At 50.1% G+C, this 23,446-nt stretch overlaps 10 protein-coding genes across 10 annotated transcripts; 6 read left to right on the top strand and 4 right to left on the bottom strand.

Moving 5' to 3' along the window:
- Positions 1-584: 584 nt before the first annotated feature.
- On the top strand, positions 585-2,573 carry K460DRAFT_288825 (uncharacterized protein; the record flags this gene model as incomplete). Its single annotated transcript, XM_040929078.1, has 2 exons — positions 585-1,122; positions 1,177-2,573. The coding sequence occupies 2 exons, from the start codon at positions 585-587 to the stop codon at positions 2,571-2,573; spliced, it is 1,935 nt and encodes a 644-aa protein (XP_040785582.1).
- A 3,051-nt stretch (positions 2,574-5,624) lies between these two features.
- On the top strand, positions 5,625-6,590 carry K460DRAFT_290870 (citrinin biosynthesis oxidoreductase-like protein CtnB; the record flags this gene model as incomplete). The annotated part of the gene is made up of 2 exons (XM_040929241.1): positions 5,625-5,787; positions 5,923-6,590. 2 exons carry the CDS (start codon positions 5,625-5,627, stop codon positions 6,588-6,590), a joined length of 831 nt encoding a protein of 276 aa, XP_040785581.1.
- A 422-nt stretch (positions 6,591-7,012) lies between these two features.
- K460DRAFT_356800 (40S ribosomal protein-like protein S12) lies at positions 7,013-7,647 on the bottom strand (the record flags this gene model as incomplete). Its single annotated transcript, XM_040931987.1, has 3 exons — positions 7,013-7,137; positions 7,190-7,517; positions 7,645-7,647. The coding sequence occupies 3 exons, from the start codon at positions 7,645-7,647 to the stop codon at positions 7,013-7,015; spliced, it is 456 nt and encodes a 151-aa protein (XP_040785580.1).
- A 335-nt stretch (positions 7,648-7,982) lies between these two features.
- On the bottom strand, positions 7,983-8,474 carry K460DRAFT_138168 (uncharacterized protein). The gene has a single exon (XM_040926721.1). It carries the CDS (start codon positions 8,372-8,374, stop codon positions 8,105-8,107), a length of 270 nt encoding a protein of 89 aa, XP_040785579.1. The 5' UTR covers positions 8,375-8,474; the 3' UTR covers positions 7,983-8,104.
- A 101-nt stretch (positions 8,475-8,575) lies between these two features.
- On the bottom strand, positions 8,576-10,495 carry K460DRAFT_287980 (uncharacterized protein; the record flags this gene model as incomplete). Its single annotated transcript, XM_040929009.1, has 2 exons — positions 8,576-10,204; positions 10,382-10,495. The coding sequence occupies 2 exons, from the start codon at positions 10,493-10,495 to the stop codon at positions 8,576-8,578; spliced, it is 1,743 nt and encodes a 580-aa protein (XP_040785578.1).
- Positions 10,496-11,678: 1,183 nt separating this feature from the next.
- On the bottom strand, positions 11,679-14,041 carry K460DRAFT_367943 (uncharacterized protein). Its single transcript, XM_040933684.1, has 2 exons — positions 13,219-14,041; positions 11,679-13,165 (listed from the first exon to the last, which is right to left on the bottom strand). The coding sequence occupies exons 1-2, from the start codon at positions 13,646-13,648 to the stop codon at positions 11,691-11,693; spliced, it is 1,905 nt and encodes a 634-aa protein (XP_040785577.1). The 5' UTR covers positions 13,649-14,041; the 3' UTR covers positions 11,679-11,690.
- Positions 14,042-14,195: 154 nt separating this feature from the next.
- Positions 14,196-15,628, top strand: K460DRAFT_290126 (Inosine/uridine-preferring nucleoside hydrolase; the record flags this gene model as incomplete). The annotated part of the gene is made up of 6 exons (XM_040929176.1): positions 14,196-14,243; positions 14,293-14,307; positions 14,366-14,570; positions 14,618-14,931; positions 14,992-14,997; positions 15,047-15,628. 6 exons carry the CDS (start codon positions 14,196-14,198, stop codon positions 15,626-15,628), a joined length of 1,170 nt encoding a protein of 389 aa, XP_040785576.1.
- Positions 15,629-16,038: 410 nt separating this feature from the next.
- Positions 16,039-17,666, top strand: K460DRAFT_138111 (glycoside hydrolase family 10 protein). Its single transcript, XM_040926720.1, has one exon. It carries the CDS (start codon positions 16,449-16,451, stop codon positions 17,529-17,531), a length of 1,083 nt encoding a protein of 360 aa, XP_040785575.1. The 5' UTR covers positions 16,039-16,448; the 3' UTR covers positions 17,532-17,666.
- A 1,613-nt stretch (positions 17,667-19,279) lies between these two features.
- Positions 19,280-22,006, top strand: K460DRAFT_340668 (pH-response transcription factor-like protein pacC/RIM101). The gene is made up of 3 exons (XM_040931121.1): positions 19,280-19,869; positions 20,014-20,305; positions 20,388-22,006. The coding sequence occupies exons 1-3, from the start codon at positions 19,690-19,692 to the stop codon at positions 21,683-21,685; spliced, it is 1,770 nt and encodes a 589-aa protein (XP_040785574.1). The 5' UTR covers positions 19,280-19,689; the 3' UTR covers positions 21,686-22,006.
- An 81-nt stretch (positions 22,007-22,087) lies between these two features.
- Positions 22,088-23,382, top strand: K460DRAFT_418149 (uncharacterized protein). The gene is made up of 2 exons (XM_040937924.1): positions 22,088-22,531; positions 22,613-23,382. Exons 1-2 carry the CDS (start codon positions 22,466-22,468, stop codon positions 23,060-23,062), a joined length of 516 nt encoding a protein of 171 aa, XP_040785573.1. The 5' UTR covers positions 22,088-22,465; the 3' UTR covers positions 23,063-23,382.
- The last annotated feature ends 64 nt before the right edge of the window (positions 23,383-23,446 follow it).

Below are 23,446 nucleotides of genomic sequence, written 5' to 3'. Positions count from 1 at the left end.
TCAGATGCTGGATGCTGGAATGCTACTTATGGAAAATCTCTCCAATGGTTGTCTCTAACGAATGCTTGAACTAGGGATGACATTAGAGTATTAAAAAACAACTGGAAGCTGGCTTTAAACTTCAACATAGATGTGGACTGATCTCGCAAGCAAGACCAAGTCTAGTTTGGAGTGACGTAAGGTGGTGTGCCGTCTTGTTAGTATGCATAGCCCTGGAGTAGGCTTTCTGGCCGACCCCGCGAATTTCGGGAGCCCGCAGGGATGACGTCGGGAATACAAATGTGAGCGTGCGTACCAGCAGCCTTCTAACTCGTAATGTTACCTCTCCTTACCCGCTGATACTCTGTTTGTTCTATGCTGTTCTTTCTCATTCCAGTTCTATGCCCACATTTCCCTTCTGCATTGTTTGTAGCGTTGCCGTTTCATCGCTCGTGACCCATCACACTACGGCTGCCGCGGAATACATTCACTTGAATTAGGAGACACGTCTAAAGAGCCTCTTTCTGATACAACTGCATTATCTGTCGACCCTCCTGTATCTGTGCCTCACTTTGCAAGCATCGCCTACGCCTCAATAACCCATCATGTCGGAGCTGCACACGGCCCTGGAGTGTCTGAGACCCAAGGACTTTGGCGACATACCAACTGACAATCTCCAAACATTCCTTCCAGAAATCCTGTCGAATGCCGAACTCATCGCAAACTCGGTTCCTCCTCCCCCGAATGGCACGCCGTACGAGTCGGCGCAGCGAACGCGGACAGACCCGACGCCCGCATCCAACGCTGCAGACCTTACCAAGTCCGAGGTACGACGGCCACCTCCAGCAAAGGAGCACGAAGAACTGCAGAAGTCGTGGGGGAAACCAGTCAAGCTGGGCAATAAGGAGGCAGCGACCGGCATGAGTGTCTTCAAGATGGCAGGACATGACCGTCATGGCGCGTGGTTCGCGCGGACGAGCGTACATGAGGGGCTCGGGTTTGCGAAGTGGAAGCGCGCAATGCAAACAGAGTTTCCAGAAAGTCTCGAGATTCAAGGCGGGCCTGGCGAGGGCAACGTGAGAGGAATTGGAGGAGATCAACGCTTGGAAGACATCACTGTGGACGGCATAGGAAAGCTGGAGGGTATGTGATTAGGCTACGGTGGTGAAGGGGGCATATCAGTACTGACACGAACAGTATACCAGCTGTCCGCACAGTTCCCAGGACCAACCTCCCCGCGGGAATTCATCACGTTGCTGATCACCTCGAGTACCTGCCTCACCGAAGCCTCCAAAGTCGACAATGCGATACCGCGACACTTCATGGTTGTTTCAATACCAGTGACACATCCAGAGGCTCCAATTCGGAGTGGGATGGTTCGCGGGTTCTACGAGTCTATCGAGATGATTAGAGAGATACCATTAGCCAGCACCAAAGAGGCGGGTGAGAGCGACGCCGAATTGAATCCAGTGGAGTGGATAATGGTCACGCGAAGTGATCCTGGAGGCGGCATACCGCGATTCATGGTCGAAAGAAATGTACCGAGTAGTATTGTGCAGGACGCAGTCAAGTTTCTTGATTGGGCTTGCGCGAAGAGCGAAACTACAGAAGACGCAGCAACGATCGGAGAAGATGGCACAATTGATACCCCACAGCACCACGACTCAGGTCGTGCTCTGTCAATAACTCAATCGAACGGTATCACAGCTGGCATAGGAACTAGCATAGCTGATAGACCCTCACCTGCCCTGCGGCGGCTATCACAACGGACTGTGCACAAAAGCACTGATGACCAACAAGGCCTACTAGGTCAGCTAAAGGACTCAGTTGGTGCGTACATCCCAGACGCTATCAATCCGGTCCAGCGCACATCCTCCAGTAGCTCATCGAGTGCATCCTCTTCTGTGGAATCTTTCGCCTCAGCTGAGCAATTCAATAATGCACCCGATGGACTCCCAATCGATGACTCGATCCCAACACCCTCAACAGCGTCACTGCAATCCATCCCAGCAATGACTGATGACAGCCCACATGCACGTGAGATGCAGAAAATTGAGGACAGGAAACATCAGCTCAAGGAGCAGCTCGAACAAGCGCGCGAGAAGCAAACCCAAGAGTTGCAGAATGAAAACCAAAAGACGCAGAAAGAAATGGAGAAGGCCAACGAGAAACACGAAAAGGAGCGAAAAAGGCAGGAAGACAAATTCCAAAAGGAGATCCGAAGACTGGAAGAGCGTCGAGAGAAGGAAACCAAAAAGCTCCTCGCCCGCCAACAGAAAGAAGCTGATAAGAACCAGCTTGGGAAAGCACAACGGGAACGCGATGAGTATAAAAAGAGAACAGACATCTTGGAGGAAGAAAACAAGCTGCTGAAAGAGCAGATTGGCGAGCTGCAGAGAGAAAACACGGCCTTGGTAGCACGAATGGGCAAGACGGAGAGTGGGCGGGAGGTTCTCAGGATGGTGAGGGAAGAAGATATGCAGGGGCGGACCAGGGCGAGCTCAAGGGCTAGTGGTACTTCGGTGAAGAGCGGGAAGAAGAGAAAGGAATCTGTTGATACGGCGAGGGCGGAGACTGAGTCATCGACGTCTTGAGCGTGAGCTCTGACATTCTGTGGTACCGTGTCTTGTTTATATTTCCTCTTCTCGTGGGCGGTTATACCATGTTTTCCACTAGTCCATTTGATTTGTGTATTTTAGTCCATAGATTCACGGTATGGTGATCATTCGACAACTCACATTGCGCCAAAGGGTGAAAGCCGAGTACATAGTATTCAAGTGTCTTTGTAGAGTTTCAGAGTTCATCAAGATAGAAGTCATCTGAAGCTCTAGTAGGCTAGATTATGTATGCACCGAGGTTAGTCGGCCAATAATGGTGATGAGAATATAACGGGCGACCTCATCCCCAATTCCTTCCTTCTGAGCACTCCCAATTATAAGACTGCTTCAGCTGCAATCATCTTGCGATCCTGAAAACTAACCCCACTACGGTAACCCTCGATGCCCGATAATAGCCGCAACTTCTTCCTCCACAAACACAAGCTTCTTAACAGCTTCGAAAGACCTCCAAACTTGCAAGAAAATTAGACGACAAAGCCAGTCCGTAGTAAAGACATCGTCGTGTCTAACATCCTTGGCGAATGACGAGTGTGGGCCGATAACCGGAGATCTGCAACAGCATCTGAGCAACCGTCCTTTAGGGCCGAGACGCATATCTTCGAAATCCAAGATAAGATACGCAAATATCAGCGGCGAAAAAAAGGCCTGCGACTTGAAAGAGACAGCTGGCGAGTATTGAAGCTCAAGCTCAAGGATACAGTGCACGGACGCCGGATAAGCCAGGACAGCAGTTGAGCCACCTGAACATTAAAACACTGTAATTATCCTAACTTTAACGCGTTATAACTCTACTACTATAAACTTAATTTAAAAAGTAATTAAATATATTAAATTATATAAAGCTAGCGCACTTTTTTTATACTGCAAAATTGTAAAAAAATTTAAAATTAATTAAACAATTTTATTGCAAAGGCACTAAAGGAAAACACGCTTTTATATAAATGCTAAATAATAATAATAATTACTTAACTTATAATAAGAGTATAAACTTGTACTATATATAGAAAAATATATAAAGTAAAGCTTACTACTAATATAAAAGATAATACAGAATTTTATAAATTTAGTAGCAGAATAAAAAGTTTTAAAATGCTAGATTTTTTAATTTTTATATTATTATAACGCCGAACTTACTTTTAAATAAAGCGCTAGAATTAATTACAACTACTACTAAGCTAACTTTTATAAAAAATATAAGCTATACTTTAAATTATTATATTTAAAAATGTGCGAGTATCGCATTAAAGCGCAGGATATATATAATATAAATAAAAAAAGCTTTTTTATTAGCATTATAGCTTGCTTAAAATAAGTTTTTTTTAAAGTAATTTAGCAGGTAAAAGAGTGTACAGCAGCTATCTAAAATAGCAATAAAAAATAAATAATGCTTTTAGCTTATATTTGCAGCAATAGAAATGCGCTACTGCTAGCGCTTATTTATAAAAGTAAATTAAAATTTTAATTAAGCTAGGTTAATAATATAAAAGCTAGGAAATATAAAGTTTTTTTTGCTAACTTAATTACAGAATAAATAAATAATAATTTTAGTTTAGCCTAGCTTAAATAAGTATTTAAGCGCTCTATAAAAGAAAAGGCAAAATAGTAATAGTAATTTTTAATTTTTAATAGCTACGGCAGCTATTTTACTACAAATTTTATAAATTTTTATAATAGTAATAAAATTTTTTTAGCTATTTTTTTTTTTTACGCAACTTATAATTTTTAGCTGCTAAATATAGTACTATTTGCACTTTTTTTTTCTAATTATTTGCAAAAACTTAACTGCTATTTTTATTAATTGCAAAGCTTTATTAGCGTTAAAAAAAATAACTTTTTTTTTATATTTTAGGCAGCGTAGAGCTTTACAATAAAGCTTAAAGTAATAAAAAAAATTTTTTAGGCTATAGGCGTATTGCTAATAGATGCGGAAGTTGTATTAAAATACTTTAATAATTATATTTTAAAGCAAAATAAGAATAAAAAAATTAAAAAGTATAGTAATAGGGATAGTTAGAATAAGCTGCAAAAAATTCTAAATAATACAGTTATAAATAAAGCAAAAGTTAAAGCTAAATATTTTAAAAAGTTATTATATTTACTACAAATTTAAAACAAGCTTTTTTACTATAAAAATAATAGTTTCTAGGCAGCGCTTAATACTAAAAAAAAGTATAAAAAAAAAAGTAAAATGCTTAACTTGCAGCAAAGGCAGGAGTACTATAGCAGCGCTATTTTTTAGAATTTTTAAAAGATCTAAAAAGCGCGCGCTTATAAAACAATTAAATAATATAAAGCTAAATAAAAAAAATTCTAAAAAAGTAAAATAAAAAAGCTAAAAGCTGTAGTAACGTTATATAAAAAAAAAATAGTAGAAAAAGCAAAAGCGTTGCAATAACTTACTAAAAAAAAGTGCAAAAAAAAAAAAAAAGTAAAAGCTAAAAAACTTATAGCTGTTTAGGCGCTTAAATAATAGCAACGTAATGCTATAATTTTATAAAAATTTTATAATATATTAAATAAAAGTAAATAAAAAGCCTTATAAAACGCTGCATAAAAATTTATAAAAAAGTATTATATTATAAGTGCTAAAAGTTATATTAACGCTATATTTATACTACTGTTTTTTTTACCTAAAACTACTTTGCGCAGCCGCTAAATTAAAGTTTTAAAAAAATTTAAATAGTACAAAAGTTTTGCAAGGTTTTATATAGTAATATACTAAAAATTTTTGCAATAATTGCTTTTATAGGTGGCTTAATAGCCTTATTTCTAAAATGTGATAATATTGATAAGGTGGCTTAACTGCTGTCCTGGCTTATCCGGCGTCTGTGCACTGTAGAAGACAGCGGGTACTTCGAAAACGCAATCTCGCGTGTGAAGACGCTGGCCTCAACTTCAACCTTTGAACAACGATAAAGACTACTCAACACTAAGAAGGCAAAACGAACAAAGACTAGTTTAAGTTAAGAGAAGGTGATTGACCGAACGCTCTCGCCAATGGCGGCACCGCAATCCAATTCAACCAACATGTCGACGAGCACGCCACCAAAGGAAAATGGATCGGGAGAACCTGTCAAACCGACTCTGCTGGCATTCCACGGGTCAGGAAGTAATGCCACGGTGCATACAGTGCAACTGGCACGACTGATGCGAGCGATTAGCCCGTACTTTAAAGTTGAGAGCCTTGAAGGTGAATAGTAATCCCCTTTCTCGCTCCCATCCATCTCACATCCTCCCACATCAAAAAACATTCTCTCCCAATATAGCATTTCAAGTACACGTGCATCGAACATGACAACAAAAGTACCATGCTAACACCACACAGCACCGTTCCCGTCCCCCGCAGGCCCAGGAGTCCTCCCCTTCTTCGACGGCTGCGGCCCCTTCAAACGCTGGCTTCCTCCCAGCGAAAAGGTCAGCCTGGAAATCATGCGCTCAGGGCAATCCACCAACGCCCTGGCCCCAGAGGTAGAAGACCTCGTGCGCTCCACGGTGCAAAAGATCCGCGCGGAAGGAGGCAGAGTCGTGGGCTTGATAGGCTTCAGCCAAGGCACCAAGGTCGTTGCGGGGCTACTAAAAGGCGTCGAGGTACGGCGGGCGCTTGGTACGCAAGCAGATGGTGGCGAAGAGTTGGCTTGGTTGGATTTCGATTTCGCGCTGAGTGTTTGTGGATCGTATCCGCCGCCGTTGATTCCTGGTTCGGTCGTCGATCTTGTTGGGAGGTCTGGGCTGTCGGATGTAGAGCGGAAACAGCTGCTGGATGCTAAGATTGCGGTTCCTACGTTCCATGTACAAGGGAAGCAGGATGAGTGGCATTGGGCGGGACAAGGGCTGATTGAAGGGTACTATGATGTAGCCGAGGGGAAGAGTGAGGTTATGCAGTGGGACATGGGACATCATTACCCTGTGCCGCCCGAGGATAGCGAGAGCATTAGGGACTGGATGGTGGAGGTGCTCGAGAAAATCGAAGGAGATGTACAGGTACAGCGGTGATGGAAGCAGGGGTTTCGAAGGAGTGCAATTACTTGGTTGATGATGTTTTCATAGTCGAGGATGGAAGCATGGCGAAGTGAATGAGTAGAATAGACCCCAAGAATCAACGAGTAAAAGGCACTGCAAGACCACATCCATCGCCATCACGTCATGGTATCACATTCCAAAAGAGCGGCACAAATGTCTTTGTCGTTTGAATCCATTCCTCGTATGATTTTCAGGGCAATAAAGCCTGTCTATGACCATGCAACCCATCACCTAACGCCCTCATATCTCCGCCCATTCATCCCTCAATGCTCCAAGCCATGCCTAAAAGTCAGACCATACCGACGAAAAGAACCGGACCGATGCGGACAAGGGAAGATGATGCGGAAGAGGAGGCCGTGTATGTTTTTGGGCATCGTGCGCGTAACGCGGCACGTTTACTGCTCGGTCTGGAAGTAGTTGAGGAGGATGCTGCGCTCCTGGGACTCCTCACCCCAATCCTTGACAACAACGCAAGAGCAGTTGACGACCTTGCGGGGGTTGCCTTCACGGTCGATCTGGCCTGTTCATACTGTTAGCCCATGTCCTCAGCGCACTGTCAGGGAATTACGTACAGAGACCAGCCCACTCGCCGAGCTGCTTGCCATCCGGGACCTTGATCAACGGAATCTTGTGCTCAGAGCACAGCGCAACAACGAGCTTCTTGTATGCCTCCTCCTCGCAAGCCTCGTTGAGAACGCACATGTGTGCCTGGCGACGGTCGAGGGCCTTGGAGGCCTCGCGCAGACCGCGGGCGAGTCCGTCGTGGATGAGAGCGAGCTTGAGGACTCCCTTGAGGGCCTCGAGGACGCTCATCTGGCCCTTTCCAGCCGATGCATCGGCGGAAACCTCGACCTCGGCGGCCGCGCTGACTTGGGACTTGGTATCGTCTTCTCCGTCCGACTGTGAGATGTGTTAATAGGGTTCTTGCACGTCAAGGTGGCGGGGTAGTGGTGTCAGGGCTGGATCACGATCTGCGCAGTCGAGATGCGCGATCGTAAAGATGGCTTCGGGGGGCAGAGATGCATACCATGATGATTGATTTCTATCTGTCGGGGTTCCTCGAAGAGTTGGTATTGATGGATAGGGAAGTAAAAGTTCGAAGTCCGCGCTTGAAATTCGCACGTTTGTGGTGGCTTGGCGCTGGTAGCGAGAGTCATGCACGTGATGTGGAGTGGATATCTAGCGCCAACGGTGCCGAAAGCAACAGGAAGAAACGAAAACTCCGAGATCGAGGCACGAGTCATGCGCTATTTTTATTTATAAGAATAGTACTTTGTGCATGCTTCGGCAACGTATTTGTTCCGGGCAGCTCCTCACCTAGCGGAGAATGACAGTGCAAAGCATCGACAAAGCACAACATATAACTAACTATGTTTGCTTTCAGGTCGAATTGCTTAGTCACTAGATTTTCAGCAACAGGCGGCACGACATCTAGAGGAGCAAAAGGTATCATAAAATGTCTGTACATGCTACTACTCCACACGCAGCTAGTTGCTGCAACTTAATAGACCAGCCGTAGACATGTTCCTCCATCCGTGTCTCGTTTGCAGCTTGCCCCTTACTCCAGCTTCGACTGCATTTCTGAAGCCAAATACACGCTCCCTCTCTGAAATGAAGTTAGGTCGACTAACGTTGGTAAACGGCGGAGACAAGGCTAGTGCTGCGCATGAATCGCCAAAGCTCCAAATAGTAAAAAGACGCTTGAGTGAACGCTCAGATCTGACAATATGAAAAGCAGCTGCGGGGAAGTTAAGCATATGGTGCCATGTTGGGGGGAAAGCGAGAGATATGAAAATAAACGCTGTACGCTACCAGCCCATAATACAAGAAGTGAAAGACTAACTGAAGGTATATTCACCCCCGTGTGAGCTCCATGGAACGCCATGTACAGAAGGAGAAGCATCTCGGAATACAGTTGGTGTGAACGCAAAGGAAATGGGTATATGAAGTAATGAAAGCTACATGACAATGCAGCCACAGCCCTTCTTCTCCTTAGCCTCCTCCTCTTCCTTGGACTCGGGTAGCCGAGTGGTGGTAGGCTTCGGTTGAGGGGCCGTAATAGGCGGCGCTAGCTTCGGCGAGAGAGCACGAGCGCCTTGGGGAATCGTTGGGGTGAGCTTATAGCCTCCCTGCTCAGTGGTTGGTGATTTAGCAAGATTCCGGTCAATCTTCTCGAGAGGCGATTGTTGCGCCGTCGGACTGGGTAGTGGCCATGTTTCGTTCTGTTGTGCGCTTTCAATATCGACGGGCTGTATTTGCGAAAGACGCTTGTTGGGCGGCTCGTCATTCAGCAACCGGAATTGCTTGTCGTACATGGAGCCTACTCTGCCCTCGTTCTCCCATTGCTCTTGCTTCATTCGTTTCGCATGCGTAGGAATGATTTGCTGATCTGGAGGTAGACGTGGGTCTGGTTTGTACATTGTTGCAAGCCACGGAGCGTCACCTTCTGGTCGATGACTGGTAGTAGGACGAGACACAGATCCACCACTGGTACCAGGGCGCTTTGGAGGCGAGGTGCCCGAAGTATTTCGACTCTTTGGCTGCGTCTTCCGGACGCTGGTCTTTCGTGCTCCAGAGGCGGGGTTCGGCTTGCCCAGAGTTTTGGCCTTGACCGGATATTTCTGAGGGGACTTTGGCGGTGTCACACTGCCGGTTGAAGAAATGTTGCGAGTATGGCCGTAAGGTGGGGTTGTCTGGCGCCCATCCTCTACATCGTCGAGCAAAGCCTGACTCCCCACGCTGCCGCTCCGTATCCGCGCACCATTGGTAGCTATAGCGTCGCCGCTCCAGTTTGCACTGCCTGTTCTAGACCTCGGCAGTGGCGCATCGCGATCTGCCACCGAAGACGGTACAGGTATACCACTAGTCTTGGGCAGAGGTATGCGAGAAGTGCTCGGTCTCACAGAGTGGTTCATTCGTGTCGAGTTGGGCTCAAGCTCTGGTGCGCCTTCTTCCTGAGCCCTAGCACTCCAAGCGCGGAAATCCTCCACGGCCTCTTCGTCTTCAGCTGGTATGGGAGAAATGACTTTTCGAGGCTCATAGTGGCCTTCTTCATTTTGCGAGAACTCAGTCATCTCCGAATTCGTGCGATCTCGTGACCTTCGGGTAGCACTCTGCGAACGGCTGTTGGATCTACTGCTGCGTCCGACCCTAAACCCTGCCTCCTCTAGTTCCTTGGTTTCGATCTCTTTGAGCTTATCTCGGTGTATCCAATTGTTTTGGTCGTACTCGAGTGCAGCCCAGTTTGGATCTACTGCACCGGCCTTGGTAGGCTTCTTCTTACCCTTTGCCTTTGCGGGGCCCGACGGTCCTTTTTTATTGTTGGCATGACTCTTGTAGTACTCCAAGACACTATCTTGTTCACTGTTGCTCGCGCTCATGTCCCCACTGGGCTTCTTGTGCAGCTCATTGACGCGGTCTGGGACGAGATATGGCTGACTGTTCTCATGGTATGCATCCTGCGATTCCCAAGTCGTTGAGCGAACAGGTTTTGCGAAGCCATTGGCTTGCGATGTGAGGGGCTGGCGGGGGGAGTGCGCGGACGTGACGTATTCAGACATGTAAGGCTCTTGATCGTAGGACGCTCTCTGAAATCACCGTCAGCAAGGCCAAAATATTGTCTAGTAGCTTGAGTATTGGGAAGGGGGGTTGTGCCGATCAAGTTGGCGCTACGGTGCGGCATGATCACCACCTGCAGTAGTGTGCGGAGCCATAACGAAAACCATGTGACATTGTGACATCAGGGTTGGAATGATCCTACGCACCGAATTGTTTAGAGGCACAGCGAGATCCCACGAGGCCCCTCCGTGGGAGCTACTTGGGGGTGTCAATTGCTGGACTGGCGCTGGGTTCTGGCGAGACGATACGAGAGCGGCCATGGGATGTGCTACTGATCAGATCCAGTGCGGTCAACAGCGCGCCCAAAGCCTTGAAGGTACTGGAGGCTCCGTTTGCGGCGGCGAGAGAGTGCTATTGCGCGATAATCGACGTGGTGTAATGTCTCGAGCACTGGGCAGGGGCGCAGCTCCCAGGGAAGGAAAGGGCCGTTTGGTGTTTGTAGATGTGGTAAAGGCAGATGCGGAGAAGATATGCTCCAGATGCTGAGCAAAGTGGCTATGAGAAAGACGCCATGGACGAGCAAGAAGAGGGTAGGCTCAGGTGTGGTGACGCAGGGCGAAGGCTATGAGGGGGTGTTTGCATGCACGAGCAAGCAGCTTCCCTGCAGGTTTGGTGGTCGCGGCGAATTAAGAAGGGAAGTTTGAGCAAAAGAAACAAATGAATGGGAGGGACCGAAGATTGCCGCGCAGCTCAACGTCCCGTAGCTGAGAAAGTGTCGTGAGGAAGCGCAACGGTGTGAACGGCAAGGAGTTGCTTGGAAAGAGACGACCCGGGAGCAACGCCTCTAGTGGTCGGGGATCTCTGTGATTCGCGCTTGGCTGGGTTACGCTCGGACGGAGCCTTGCAAATGAATTTCGGCGGCGCGTCCAAAGGGGCATGGTGTCTGTGATCTTCCGCATCCTCGAGACGTGAATGGCAAAGCTGCAAAGAGGGTGAAGAAGCAAGCAGTTCTGTCCTACGCTGTCCGTTGCTCCTGGTCCAAGAGCGCGCCCAACTCCCGTCCTCTCCTCTGTATGCCTCACGGAAACACCAAGCATTCGGGTAAATTCGAGCCGCGTATGGCTGAAGTTTGATTGACTCTGTTGCTGCTGTGCACGCAGACTGCCCCATGCACAATTGTCTGAACAAAGCTTCCATGCGCTGAGCCATGCCCGATGTTGACAAGTCCCACCAGGGCTATAGCCCGGAGTATATAGGGAATTCCAAATGGGCTGCAACTGGCTCTTGGGCTGTCAGTCATGTGCTGGAGAGCAGAAAGTATTGGTACACATAATCTGATCAAACAGATGGTGTGTTGATGGAAGTCACGTTGTCACTCCACTGACTGACCCATGGTCTCGGTAAAGGGGGGATGGCGATGTTCCCCCACAAATAGCACCCTGATGCCGGGCAACGCTATGACAGCAGCCGTTTCGAAACGTTATAATAACTCATAGTATATCATTGCGACAGAAGTTACCATCCAAACGTCTCATCGAACCAAAAGACATCATTGCCTTTCTTCACCCACACTTCCACATTCCGTTTGAGATCCTCAGTCAGCCTCTTCGGCCCACAGCAGATGACTGCCGTTCTCGTACCCTTGCCAAAGACCTCATCCACGACGTCACTCATCTTCGGTCTGCCATACTTCACTACTACCCCCTTCCTTGGCTTCTCCATTTGCTCCTCCGTGCCCAGTAACTGCTCATTCTCTTGCATCTCAATCGCATCTCCCCCTTCGTCCTCGGGATCAATAGCAAAAACGCCGGATGCAGATGCGTCAGCATGCAGACTCGGACCCGATGGCCGTGTAACATAAACTTCGACATTTCTTGGGCCCTGCAACAAGCCGTGACCATTCGCTTCGGCACCTGCGTCTTCCTCATGCTCGTCGTCACGAGAAGAGGATGCAGGAAACGCCCACTGCGTGTCGGCAAGTTTCTGGACCGCCCATATGCACCGAATATGCGTACCTGCAGACGTTGGGTCGTGCGTTTCTAGGATGCTTCGATATATCGGAATGATAAATGTTGCACCGACTCCGCCCGCCACCAAAAGTACATTGTCGTAGTCGGAGAAGTCTGGGAGGTGTGCCGATGCGCCATACGGTCCTTCGAGAACAATGGGTAAAATCGGAATGTCGCCGCCAGCCGTGGGAAGCATTTGGATACCGCTACCACCTTGAGCGAGTGTACGCGCTAGGTCGGCGAGGTACTTTGTGTTGCCGTTTAGTGTTCTTGCGACGAGTAACAGCTCCTTATCCTTGACCGGTATTGACGCCACAGTAAAGGGGTTCGTCTTGTTGATCATTAGCCATTGGTCGTAGAAGGTCGGAGCCTTGGCTTTGCCCCACGGTCTGCTAAGATAGACGTGCTGACCGGGTTTCCATTTCAGTGCCGAGCTCATCGATGGTAATGGTATGCGAATCTGAACCAGATTTGTGCCAGGGAGTACTTTGATGGTTCCTTGGTACCTCTTGAACCGTAGCGTGCGGAAGATGATATGCAAAGCTTCCACTAGGACGATCTCGTACACGTAGATGCGGATGTGCGAGACGTGTAGATACAACGCTGGGATGATCAAGTTTGCAACAGCAATGTGAGAGATGTAAAAGATCCGGTAGTTCCTTCTGCGGATGAAGCCTAGGGCTGTCGTGCCAATAGCGGAAAACAGAACGATGCTAATAATGCCCCAAATAACATCCCAGGATTTGATGCGCTTTGCGAGGAGACCGGACAAGATGAAGAAGTTGAAATAGAAGATACCATGTAGGACGAAGAGGAAGTATGTAATCCGGCCTAAAATCTCATGCGAAGCCTTCAGCTGCTCGTGAGATAGTCGTGTGAGCCACTGAACCGGAGAGTAGGGTGCTCTCATCGCTAGAAGGTAATGCACTGGTATTTGCGATGCGCCAACTTGTCCAATTCGCTTAGTGAGGTGTAGATAGTCTACTTGCGTCAATACCGGGAGCAGACTCATAATTCATTATGGATATACGTACCCTTTCCTGTATGTGCGACGCAAAGGTACAGCAACCATACGGTCCAAGCACTCGCGCCTATCCATTCACTCCTCGTGCCCCAATTCCAACCTGGGATCATGTCCTTTCGCATCCACCACAGCAGTCTGTTGCCAGTATTTCGCAGGCTTCTCAGCCACCCTAGCCTCCCATCTGAGCGTTTATTGAAGGATGGAGATTTCGGTGGATCATATTTCAACCCGCTTTTTACCAGCCAAGCCAAGAAGAAGCTGATTTGGAAGGCTGCGAAGATGGCCAGTACAGACCACTGTGCAACAAAGCCATACCACTCCAGATATTCTCGTCTTTGGTGTTTTTGCTTCTTGTCCAGAGTTTCGAAGTAGTATCCAAAAGCCCAGTATCGGTCGGTTTTCACTTCGTTGTGGCCTTCGTGGCGCCGCAAGAAGTCCATGTCGAAGTCCGACAGATGAGATTCTCGATACTCAGACTTCGGAAGAATGCTGCTTAGAGGAGGATCGGGTCTTGGTGGAAGCTCGGAAGGTAGGCCTCGGAAGGCGCCGCTTCAGGCACCGACGAATAGAGATGTTAATGTTGTCAGACCGGTGGGGAACTTGTCGACATTTAGTGTAGCTGACAAAACTGGGCCTGGAGGTGCGTTCGGACTCTGACGGATCCAAAGCTGGTAACGCCGGAAACCTGGACTGTGAACCTATGGAAACTTGCTCATGGACGCATCTCGCATCCGCTCTTGTACTCTTTCTGTATTATTAGCTTTACGATAACATCCAGGGGTTGAGATCGCATCCAAAGGTGAAAGGGACGGAAAGCAAGCATCAATACCAGCGCGCCTATTGAAGGGCCCGGGGGTCCGTGTTCATAGGCCGACGCGGAAACCCCACCAAACCGCCGGCTTGGACCCTGAGTTGCCCTCTATTCGTTGTACAAGTGATCGCATCCGTCGTTATTTAGCTTTTGTATACCTTTGTGGCTTTATCGATATGACCGCTACTGCTGCTACTCCAAAGATTCCTCTTTGGCTCGACTGTGTCCGTAAACCGCTCGCACCTTCCTCGACTTCCGTACTGACACCACAAGGACACTGGACATGATGTGAGTCTCAGACCACCATACGTCGCTACTATCGCTTACAGACTCCTCTCTTCTCCAGGACGCGTATGCTCTCCTGATTAGCGCCCACGACCCTCGCGTCGAGCTCCTAGGTGTCACCACCGTCCATGGCAATGCTGCGCTCGAGCAGACGACATTCAACACACGGGCGATTCTCGAGGCAATTGGACGGCGTGATGTGAAAGTCTACTCGGGTGCGGCGAAGCCCATTGTTCGCGAGGCCGTACACGCTGCCGATATCCACGGTACATCATACCTCCAATGCGTAGACGGCATAGTCGACTGATATGAGCAGGCGAGTCTGGCCTGGATGGAGTTACGCTTCTGCCTCAGCCGATCGAGCCCGCCGCCACTGATGTTGACTATCTGGAGGCTATGTATAAGGCTCTTATAGCTACCCCGCCTAATACTGCTTGGCTGGTTTCGACGGGCACGCTGACAAACATTGGACTGCTATTCCAGAAGTACACCGATCTGGCGGGCCATCTCAAAGGTTTGAGCATAATGGGAGGTGCAGTTGGTGGTGGCTTCACCAACGCTCCCATGGGTAAAGTCAAAGGCGAGGGAGAACGCTTTGGCAACTGGACGGCTTATGCCGAGTTCAACGTAAGCTTTTCGGCCTGGAGTCTCCATACTGTTGATGCAACGTACTAACAAGTCTTTCAGATATATGTGATACTACCCGCCATCATCTAGCTGCGAATGACACTGACAGAAGTAGTGCGACCCGGAAGCATCGGCTTTTATCTTTTCGCATCCGATCCTCAAGCCCAAGACGACATTGATCCCGCTCGATCTGAGCCACTTAGTCCTCGGTACAAGCGCTGTTCGCCGAACCCAGCTCTATGGATCAGATGAGCCGCTCGATGCATCATCCGCGAAGAGTGATCGCACGCCATCTGCTCTACGCGCACTTTTCACCCAGATCATGTCCTTTTTTGCCGGCACTTATGCTGAAGTATTTTCGATAACGGATGGGCCGCCACTTCACGACCCTCTCGCTGTTGCTGCTGCTATTGATCCCGACATTTTCGATGACAAGGGCGGCGAACGGTTCCAGGTCGATATAGTTACTGAGGGTGTTCATTCAGTCACTCAATCCGACGTTGGAGAGCTTGGCAGGACGAAGGTTACCAAATTGCAGTCAGGCGAGGGTGGCTGTAGGATTCCAAGAAGCGTTGATCTGGGAAAGTTCTGGGGGAGCATTGAAAGCGCACTCAAACGCGCAGATGCAGTCAGTCCGATGCCGAAGATTTCGCGCGAAGATCTAGAAAAAGACGGTGTTTTTGTTGGGATAGATTGAATGGTTTTACACCTCTTCTTGAAGCTGATAGAGACATAGACTTTGATCCCTTGGACATATCATCATAGCTGCGTACGAAATTTACGCAGAAAGACACTATAGATGTTCGATCCTCGTAAAGACCTGCATGCTTGGAGAAATGTGGCCTTTAGCCTATTTCCTGTAACACAAATCCCGATTGTGCCATGCCAAGCTCATCATCAGTATATAACAGCATACACGCGGCGTTTCTTACCCGTCAGGATAGAGGGAGAATTGTTAACATGACCACGCAACAACTTCTCTTTCTACTCTGAGAAACTGGATAACCGACAATCCTCGTTCGAGTTTTGGACTTACAAAATTTGGCAATACGAGCACTTAGAATAGTAGGACAACAATTTTGATGGGATTCGTCAAAAGTTCACTGCCGTGGAGTTCCAGTCGTCCGGTAACCCCATCAATCTGATATTGCTGGTCAGGTACCGTAAAGCTATGGTCACTCGTTCCGGCTGGGATCATCAGGTCCTTTCTGTTAGTCCCGAGACTGCGTCTATATCTTAATTTATCCGAGATGATCAAGTGCCTCTTTCCTGTAGCTCAATAGCTAACCGGCTTAGCCTGGCGTTGGGAAAGCCCCATCGAGAAGTCCGAATGAATGAACTGATCTTGCGACTACGGATACCGCATATCGGCAGAGCGGAGTCTTCCATCGCAATCAAAGGTGCGTTAGGAATTAGTCAAGGGTAGGTATATAGGCAAGCTTCCTCAATAACCTTGGTTCTACTTTCTCTAGCCTCTTCCACCTGTGTTGGTCGTCCCGTCGGCTTCGACTATCAAGATGAAGGTCTCTTACATCCTTGCTCTTCTTCCCCTGGTGGTCGCTTCACCAGCCCCGGTCCGTCCTCGCCCTACTAGAGCAAGGCAGGCCCTAGGCCTCGGCGGTCTCGCGAGAAAGGCAGGATTGAAGTACTTTGGCACAGCTATCGATAATGTCGTTCTCGACAACACGCAGTATACCTCCATCGCCTTCGATAGATCTGAGTTCAATCAAGTCACCGCGTCGAATGGACAGAAGTGGGTGCACATCGAGCCCAAAAGAGGCGTCTTTAACTATACTCTGGGAGACGAAATCGTCGATCCGTCCAAGGATGCAGGACAGATACGTCGATGCCACACGTTCCTGTGGCATAACCAACTTCCCAAGTGGCTGACGTCAGGAAACTGGACGAAGACGACCTTGCTCAACGTGTTAGAGAATCACATCAAACACGAAGCAGACTACTATTGGGGCGACTGCTACGCATGGGATGTGGTAAATGAAGCATTCAACGACAACGGGACCTACCGCTCCGACATTTGGCTCGACACCATAGGCCCAGAATACATTGAACACGCCTTCCGATTTGCACGCAAGTACACGTCGCCCGGCACCAAGCTGTACTACAACGACTACGGCATCGAGCGCGTGAACAGTAAATCCCTCGCCGTCCAAGCCCTCATCAAGGACTTCCAGAAACGCAAGGTGCCGATTGATGGCGTGGGCTTGCAGTCCCACTTCACCGTCAGCCGCGCACCATTATACACCGACGTCCGCGCCGCACAGCAACTCTTCACCTCTCTCGGTCTCGAAACCGCTCTCACGGAGCTAGACGTCAGACTGGATTTACCCGATGATGCGCACAAGACGGCTACGCAAGCGAAGATCTACGCAGATAGTGTGCGTGCATGTGTAGACGAGAAGAAGTGCGTTGGCGTGACGGTGTGGGATTTCTGGGACCCGGTATCCTGGGTTCCGGAGACTTTTGCTGGCGAGGGTAATGCGTGTCTCTTGGATGCCAAGTTTAATCGCAAGCCGGCGTATTATGCTGTTGCGGATGTGTTGACCAGGGGGGCTGCGAATGGGACCAGGAGGGGGTGGTGAATAGGGGATGGGAGGCTGCTTGGTAGCCAGCTGGTAGTAGATTGGAATGAGAATGAGTTAAGAGTTACTATAGCCTGAATTGTTGGAATGCAAGCTGTAACTTGTATCTCTTGGCGCTGGTTTCGAGCAGTTGCAGAATCGAGATGTTTTCGGCATGTCAAAGATGGAGTCTCAAAACGAGATGCCTACGAGGAATGCTGCGTCGCTTTCTCGAGCGCATCACTCACTGCTGTTTTTTTGATAACTTTTCGTTTGTCCATAGTCTGAGTAATGACCATGACTGGTAAGGATTTTAAATGCGGGGAGAAGGTTCCTCGTGCTTGGCAAGATTCCGCTCTGAAGATTTCCTTGGGAGCTGCGGAAAAGTCGGGACAAGACTGCTTGCTTGCAGTCAACAAGAAGCTAAGAATGCAGCTCAAGCCCAAGGCGTCCAATGCTCTTGGAAATGCATCGTCAAGCCCTTGATTTCAAAGCTTCCATCATGGTATTGCAGATTGCAGATTTGGCGGACGAAGTGATGGTGGCTGTGCGAGGGCGGGTTCAGTGTGGCCACGCGTACACTTGGCTACAGCGATAGTCTACGAACTCTACACCAGTCTGCGTACGAAGGCTTGAACCACCTCGTCATAGCAGTCTTCGTCGACGGACAAAAGGGTTAAACTTGTGTACCTTTTTCGTCCAGACGTCGGTGACGACTGAAGAAGGTAGAAGCGGGAAACCCAGTCTTGGAATTACCGAGGTTGATAGCCCCTTCCGTCAGAAACAACTACGAGACGAACACTGTGTAACATGGTGCTGTATGAATTTGGACAATGCTTATTGCGCCGTGATGAAGGGCAGACACACGACGTCCATCAGCTGACGACGCCGTGCCATTCCGTGCAAGCTCAATCAGCTCAAATCAAACAAGAGCCCACGGCACGGCTACGCCAATACGTCCTTCAATATGCATAGCCCCAATTGCCAAACCGCTCAAAGGGCTTGGCTCTTGGCGGGCCAAGCAGAAGTGTAGGAGTGGAAAACTTGGTTCCGCTCGATGATACCAAGACCGAGTATGTGGAGCTTTGGGTATCAGTGTGGTTCGGCTGTTGAGAAGTTGAGTGTCTGTTCTTTTTGGGCAGTGTCGTGTTCCATTGCGTAGACGTTGCAAGGGGCAGTTGAGCTCTTGAAGGACAGCTGGATCCAGCAGCAGTGCGCGATAATACGACGTGTGGGGACTACGGTGAGCGATGAGGAGGCATTTTGGGTCGCGAATGGTGGACACTTGGAAAAGCATAGAGGGAGGCTCTCAAGCTCGGGTTAGGGGAAGGTGACGACTGTGTGGGTTATACCCCAGTTGGAGAGAGTGAATAGCCTCGTCGCATAGAGCTCCAGCTCGTCGTTCAGAAGGCGTGCGCAGTTCTTTGTTTGCGACCAAACTTGGGCATTAGGCGACTAGCCCCAGTATTGCCACCTCGAGTGCCGAATCGCACCAACGGGCACCCGTATCGCGTGCACGATGCCAATGTCCTCCGCCCAACACAGCCAAGTCGCTCCGCGATGATTTGAATACTCTGGGCAGTTTCAACCTAGCCGCTCGGCACTGCTGTTGGAGGCGTGGCCACGCTCATGCAAGACAACTGGGCAGCTTTGCTAGGACAGAATGGCGATAAGCAACGGCACAAGAAGCGCGTTCGAGGGCGGCCGTCGTTCCCAACTACAGACAAGCGACTGCACACTGCCTGCGCGCGCGGTGCAATAATTCGGCCTGGGGGGGATGAGGGATAACACCCGCCAAGGCGCCGGCCAAGGCGCTAGTGCATGCGCTAAGGCCAGGGTGTGAATCAAATCGCCCCCTGCAGCCAATGGACGGACTCCGCAGCCTCCGCACCGGCCGCGACGCCGACAGCCGGTTTTCTCTGGGCTTTTTCTTCGCCCGCCTCCCGCTCCGCTCGCTGCCCTTCTACTTGTAGCCACTTTCCCCCAGCCTGGGCGTTTCTCTTTCCCTTCTCTCCACCCAAGCTTGCGCCGTCTTCTCCAGGGCTTGTCTTGACTTACTTGCGCGCATCAAATCCCACTGTTTGCGCGCTCCCATCTCTGTTGCTTTGCTTGCAATCGACACCACCACCCATCCACCACCACCAACACTCACTTGCCAAGAGACTCGACCACTACTGCCATGGCCGACTCTCAGAGCACCGTCCCCGCGACGGCCACGACACCTCAGCAACAACCCCTAGGCACGCCAACCCAGCAAAATGCACCCACCCCCGCCTCTGTCGCAACCAGCTCAGGCGACCAGCTGACCTGCCAGTGGCAGAGTTGCGGCGAACGCCTGCCATCGGCCGAACAGCTCTACGTAAGTCGACCTCGTTCGAGTCTCTGAAGGTTGCCAGGCAGGCTGCACTTTGACATGTTGGATTGTCAGCTGTAATGCGCCTCGTATACCTTCAGGCTACTTTATAATATCAGTTATCCGAGAGAGATATTGACTGTTCAACAGGATCACGTTTGCGAGCGCCATGTTGGTCGCAAGAGTACTAACAACTTGAACCTCACCTGCCAGTGGGGCAACTGCCGCACCACCACCGTCAAGCGTGACCACATCACTTCTCACATCCGTGTTCACGTTCCGTTGAAGCCGCATAAGTGCGACTTCTGCGGCAAAGCTTTCAAGCGCCCACAGGATCTCAAGAAGCACGTCAAGACGCACGCCGACGATTCCGTGTTGCTCCGCTCGCCTGAGCCCAACCGTAGCGGCCCGCCTCAAGGCTATCCAGGACAGAATGGAAAACGTAAGCACTTCTCCTTGGTCCCTGCCTCCATCCCTTTCATGTCGCCCCTATTTCCTTTACATATCTAACCGGCGTTCTACAGTTGTCGCTGACTTGCAGGCGCTTGCCGCTACAGCGAGTGGATATCAGTATCCCGATGGCGCGCTGGGCCCCAATGGAGGCTATGGCCAACAGCACCCAGGTGGCGCTCCGGCTGGCTTCTATGGAGGCCCACCGCAGAACTCTGCCTACGGCCCTGTCTACTACGCTGTCAACCAGAGCCAGCAACTCAACAACGACTACGAAATCAGGAAGCGCGCAGCATATGACGCCTTGAACGAGTTTTTCGGAGATGCCAAACGTCGCTCAATTGACCCTTCCACTTACTATGACGTCGGACAGCGACTTATGGGCCTCCAAGGAGTCCAGCTTCCAGTCCTCGGCGGCGGTTACCAGGGCATGTCTGAATACGGCGGACACGGTGGCACAATGGTTGCCCAAGCGCAGCACCCGCCCATGCACCCTTACTCTCTGCCGCTCCCTAACCTGAGGACCAAGAGCGATCTTTTGAACATTGACCAGTTCTTGGAGCAGCTGCAGAGCACCGTCTACGAGAACCCGAATCAAGCGGCAGCTGCTGGTGTGCAACACCCGGGTCACTACGTTCACGCCAACGCGAATTACCGTTCTAGCAACTCACCTCCTGGACTGTCATCTAGCCACTCGCAATCTTCTCACGCCACGGCTATCGGATCTACAAATGCCGAGACTCCAGCTTTGACCCCAGCTTCCAGCGTTTTGTCATACAGCTCGCAGCACTCCCCTGGTGCAGCCCACTCCGGAAGCACCGTCTCGCCTACCGTCAGGACTTCGATTGGCAGCATGTACCCTACCCTGCCATCTGTTAGCGCAATGTCGGACATGTCTGCTGCCGCTCCTTCATCAGGACTCGCCCCTGCATTTGATGCCGATGGCCGTCGAAGATTTTCAAGCAACCTTTTGCAAAAGGCAGCGCCAGATCGACGAGGCAGCGACTCAATGGATACTTCGGATGACGGCGCCTCTCCTAAGGATCGTCGCGACTCTGAGCAGGACAGCCTACATCACAACGTCCACCAGCTGGCAATCCACTCACCAAAGGTAGATCCCGCATTGCGATCACCTAGTGTAGCCTCTTCAACTGCCACAGAGACGGGCGAGTCGTCACAACAGTCCTGGGTGGAGAACATTCGAGTCATCGAGCGACTTCGGGCCTATCTCAAAGACCGACTTGAAGCGCACGACTACTCAGGGGATGAGGAGGAGCTCGACGTAAAGCACGCGATTGAGCGCCGGATGAGCGACGACGATGCGCACAATCTGTATCCCGTACTTCGCGCTGTGCAAGAAGGCCGGGAGTAAGTTGATGTAGCCTGACGGGTCTCAGGGTGCTTTGCGGAGTTTGGGTAGGCGTCGAGGTGTTTCCACATGGTAAAGGGTCTAGGTCGACCACATGGGATGGGAAAGGTATTCTTTGTTGACGCACGGTGACGTGTGCATTGTTTCAGCTGTCTGTCTTACAGTCACTACTAGGGATTAACGCCTTGAACGGCCGGGTTTGTCTCTTACACATTTGTTAGTAGCAGTGTGCGAATGCGATTATTTACGCTCTTCTCTACACCCAGTTCTCCTGCTGAATGCGACAATGCTTGATCATTCCCTACGGCTTCTCTTGTGGCGGTCACAATTCCAGGCCGATTATCTTGCAACCTGGCTGCATCTGCTGAATGTCCACGCTACGTGAACACATTCAAGACTTACCGAGGTTGTGCCTCTACAATCGTGCACGCGACGACGAGTTGTTTCTGTGCCCAAATCTCCGTTATCAGTCGCCAAGCTCGTGACAAATCTAGTTGGCTTTGATCTCCCCCACATCGACAGCCGTTCGTGTTGATCGTTTGATCAAGCGTTCCCCACGTTGCTGCTATCAGAGCCAGGCCAGGCCAGGCCCAAGACAACGGGTGCTCCGATGGATTGTAGAACGTTGCCCCACAGGGAGCCGCGCTCCTTCGCATCGATCATCTTCATCACTCTCTTCAGACCATTTCAACATTGACCTTTAGACAACGGACGAGCGTTCGTAATCGTGACTAGCAAGCTACCGAGAGTATACAGAGTCTTTGAGATTAGCACCGCGCAACCATGTACGGTCGAGGCGGCGCAGGGAATATAAACGCCGCAAAGGAGTCGAGCAAGAAGGCTGGTGAAGTGCGTAGTCATACCACCTCGTAGTTCCAGCGCGGTTCTCCTTCTGCGATACATACATACATGCTTACAACTCCCATCCAGGACATCGAAGCCAACCACCCGCCTCCCTCCAGCGCCAGTGCCACCGCACCTTCCCCTCCCCAGCAAGCACCCTCCAACAACGCACCCCCGCCGCAAGACTACGCACACATGGGCCGCGGCGGCGCGGGAAACTTCTACCAGCCCTCGACCCTTGTCGCGCAAGGCCAGTTCACTCAACCAGCCGATTCCACCGCGCTGCCCACGAGTGCGAAACCGCACATCAGCACGCCGTGGCATCCGGAGGGCCAGGAGATGCCTGTTGCGCGGTCGGGGAGAGGCGGCGCGGGGAATTTCGTCTGGAAGAGTGACGGCGCGGGGAACAAGGAGAAGGTGGAGGATGAGGAGAGGAGGCGGGAGGAAGTTAGGGAGGGGGTGGAGAGGGATGTCGAGGCGGGGTTGGCGAGGCCGGCTGGGGTGGTGTTGGGGAGGGAGACGGAGAGGGGGTGGTAGTTGGTGTGTTGTGTGGTCTTCGTTTGCTTTGGATGATAGTTGTGGGCATCTTGGAGTTCAGTCAGGCGATAGATGGGACTGGATGGCATCAACAGTCTTTTTTGACGCTTGTAGTTTAGTCAGGTGGTAGATAGGCCTCGATGTCGTCACGGTAGTTTGCACATGTCAGATCATAGTGTGAAGAGGACTTGGAGTCATCTACCACGGGTTCATATAGCTCAAGCATCAGTTATGAATAATGATTCACGCAATTTTTGAACGAATGGCATTCAAACAACAACTGAGCTTAGAGCATCTCAAGACATCCAAGTAAAGAGAGGGGTATCTCGTAAACATCCGCCCCGCTATGCTACAATGAATCCTCTATAGTACAAGTTTCCAACG

Source organism: Cucurbitaria berberidis, assembly GCF_010015615.1.
Source record: "Cucurbitaria berberidis CBS 394.84 unplaced genomic scaffold K460scaffold_4, whole genome shotgun sequence".
Classification (NCBI taxonomy): domain Eukaryota; kingdom Fungi; phylum Ascomycota; class Dothideomycetes; order Pleosporales; family Cucurbitariaceae; genus Cucurbitaria; species Cucurbitaria berberidis.
Note: the sequence above shows the minus strand (reverse complement) of the source record. Positions and strands in the feature narration are given on the sequence as shown.

Bases quoted from the DNA above. Each gene is read 5' to 3' on its own strand.
- K460DRAFT_138168 (XM_040926721.1), bottom strand. From the start codon at position 8,374: ATGCTTAACTTCCCCGCAGCTGCTTTTCATATTGTCAGATCTGAGCGT.
- K460DRAFT_367943 (XM_040933684.1), bottom strand. From the start codon at position 13,648: ATGGACTTCTTGCGGCGCCACGAAGGCCACAACGAAGTGAAAACCGAC. The intron at 13,166-13,218 runs GTACGTATATCC...TGACGCAAGTAG, and splicing joins CGTCGCACATACAGGAAAGG to ACTATCTACACCTCACTAAG.
- K460DRAFT_138111 (XM_040926720.1), top strand. From the start codon at position 16,449: ATGAAGGTCTCTTACATCCTTGCTCTTCTTCCCCTGGTGGTCGCTTCA.
- K460DRAFT_340668 (XM_040931121.1), top strand. From the start codon at position 19,690: ATGGCCGACTCTCAGAGCACCGTCCCCGCGACGGCCACGACACCTCAG. The intron at 19,870-20,013 runs GTAAGTCGACCT...ACTGTTCAACAG, and splicing joins CATCGGCCGAACAGCTCTAC to GATCACGTTTGCGAGCGCCA. The intron at 20,306-20,387 runs GTAAGCACTTCT...GGCGTTCTACAG, and splicing joins TCCAGGACAGAATGGAAAAC to TTGTCGCTGACTTGCAGGCG.
- K460DRAFT_418149 (XM_040937924.1), top strand. From the start codon at position 22,466: ATGTACGGTCGAGGCGGCGCAGGGAATATAAACGCCGCAAAGGAGTCG. The intron at 22,532-22,612 runs GTGCGTAGTCAT...ACTCCCATCCAG, and splicing joins CGAGCAAGAAGGCTGGTGAA to GACATCGAAGCCAACCACCC.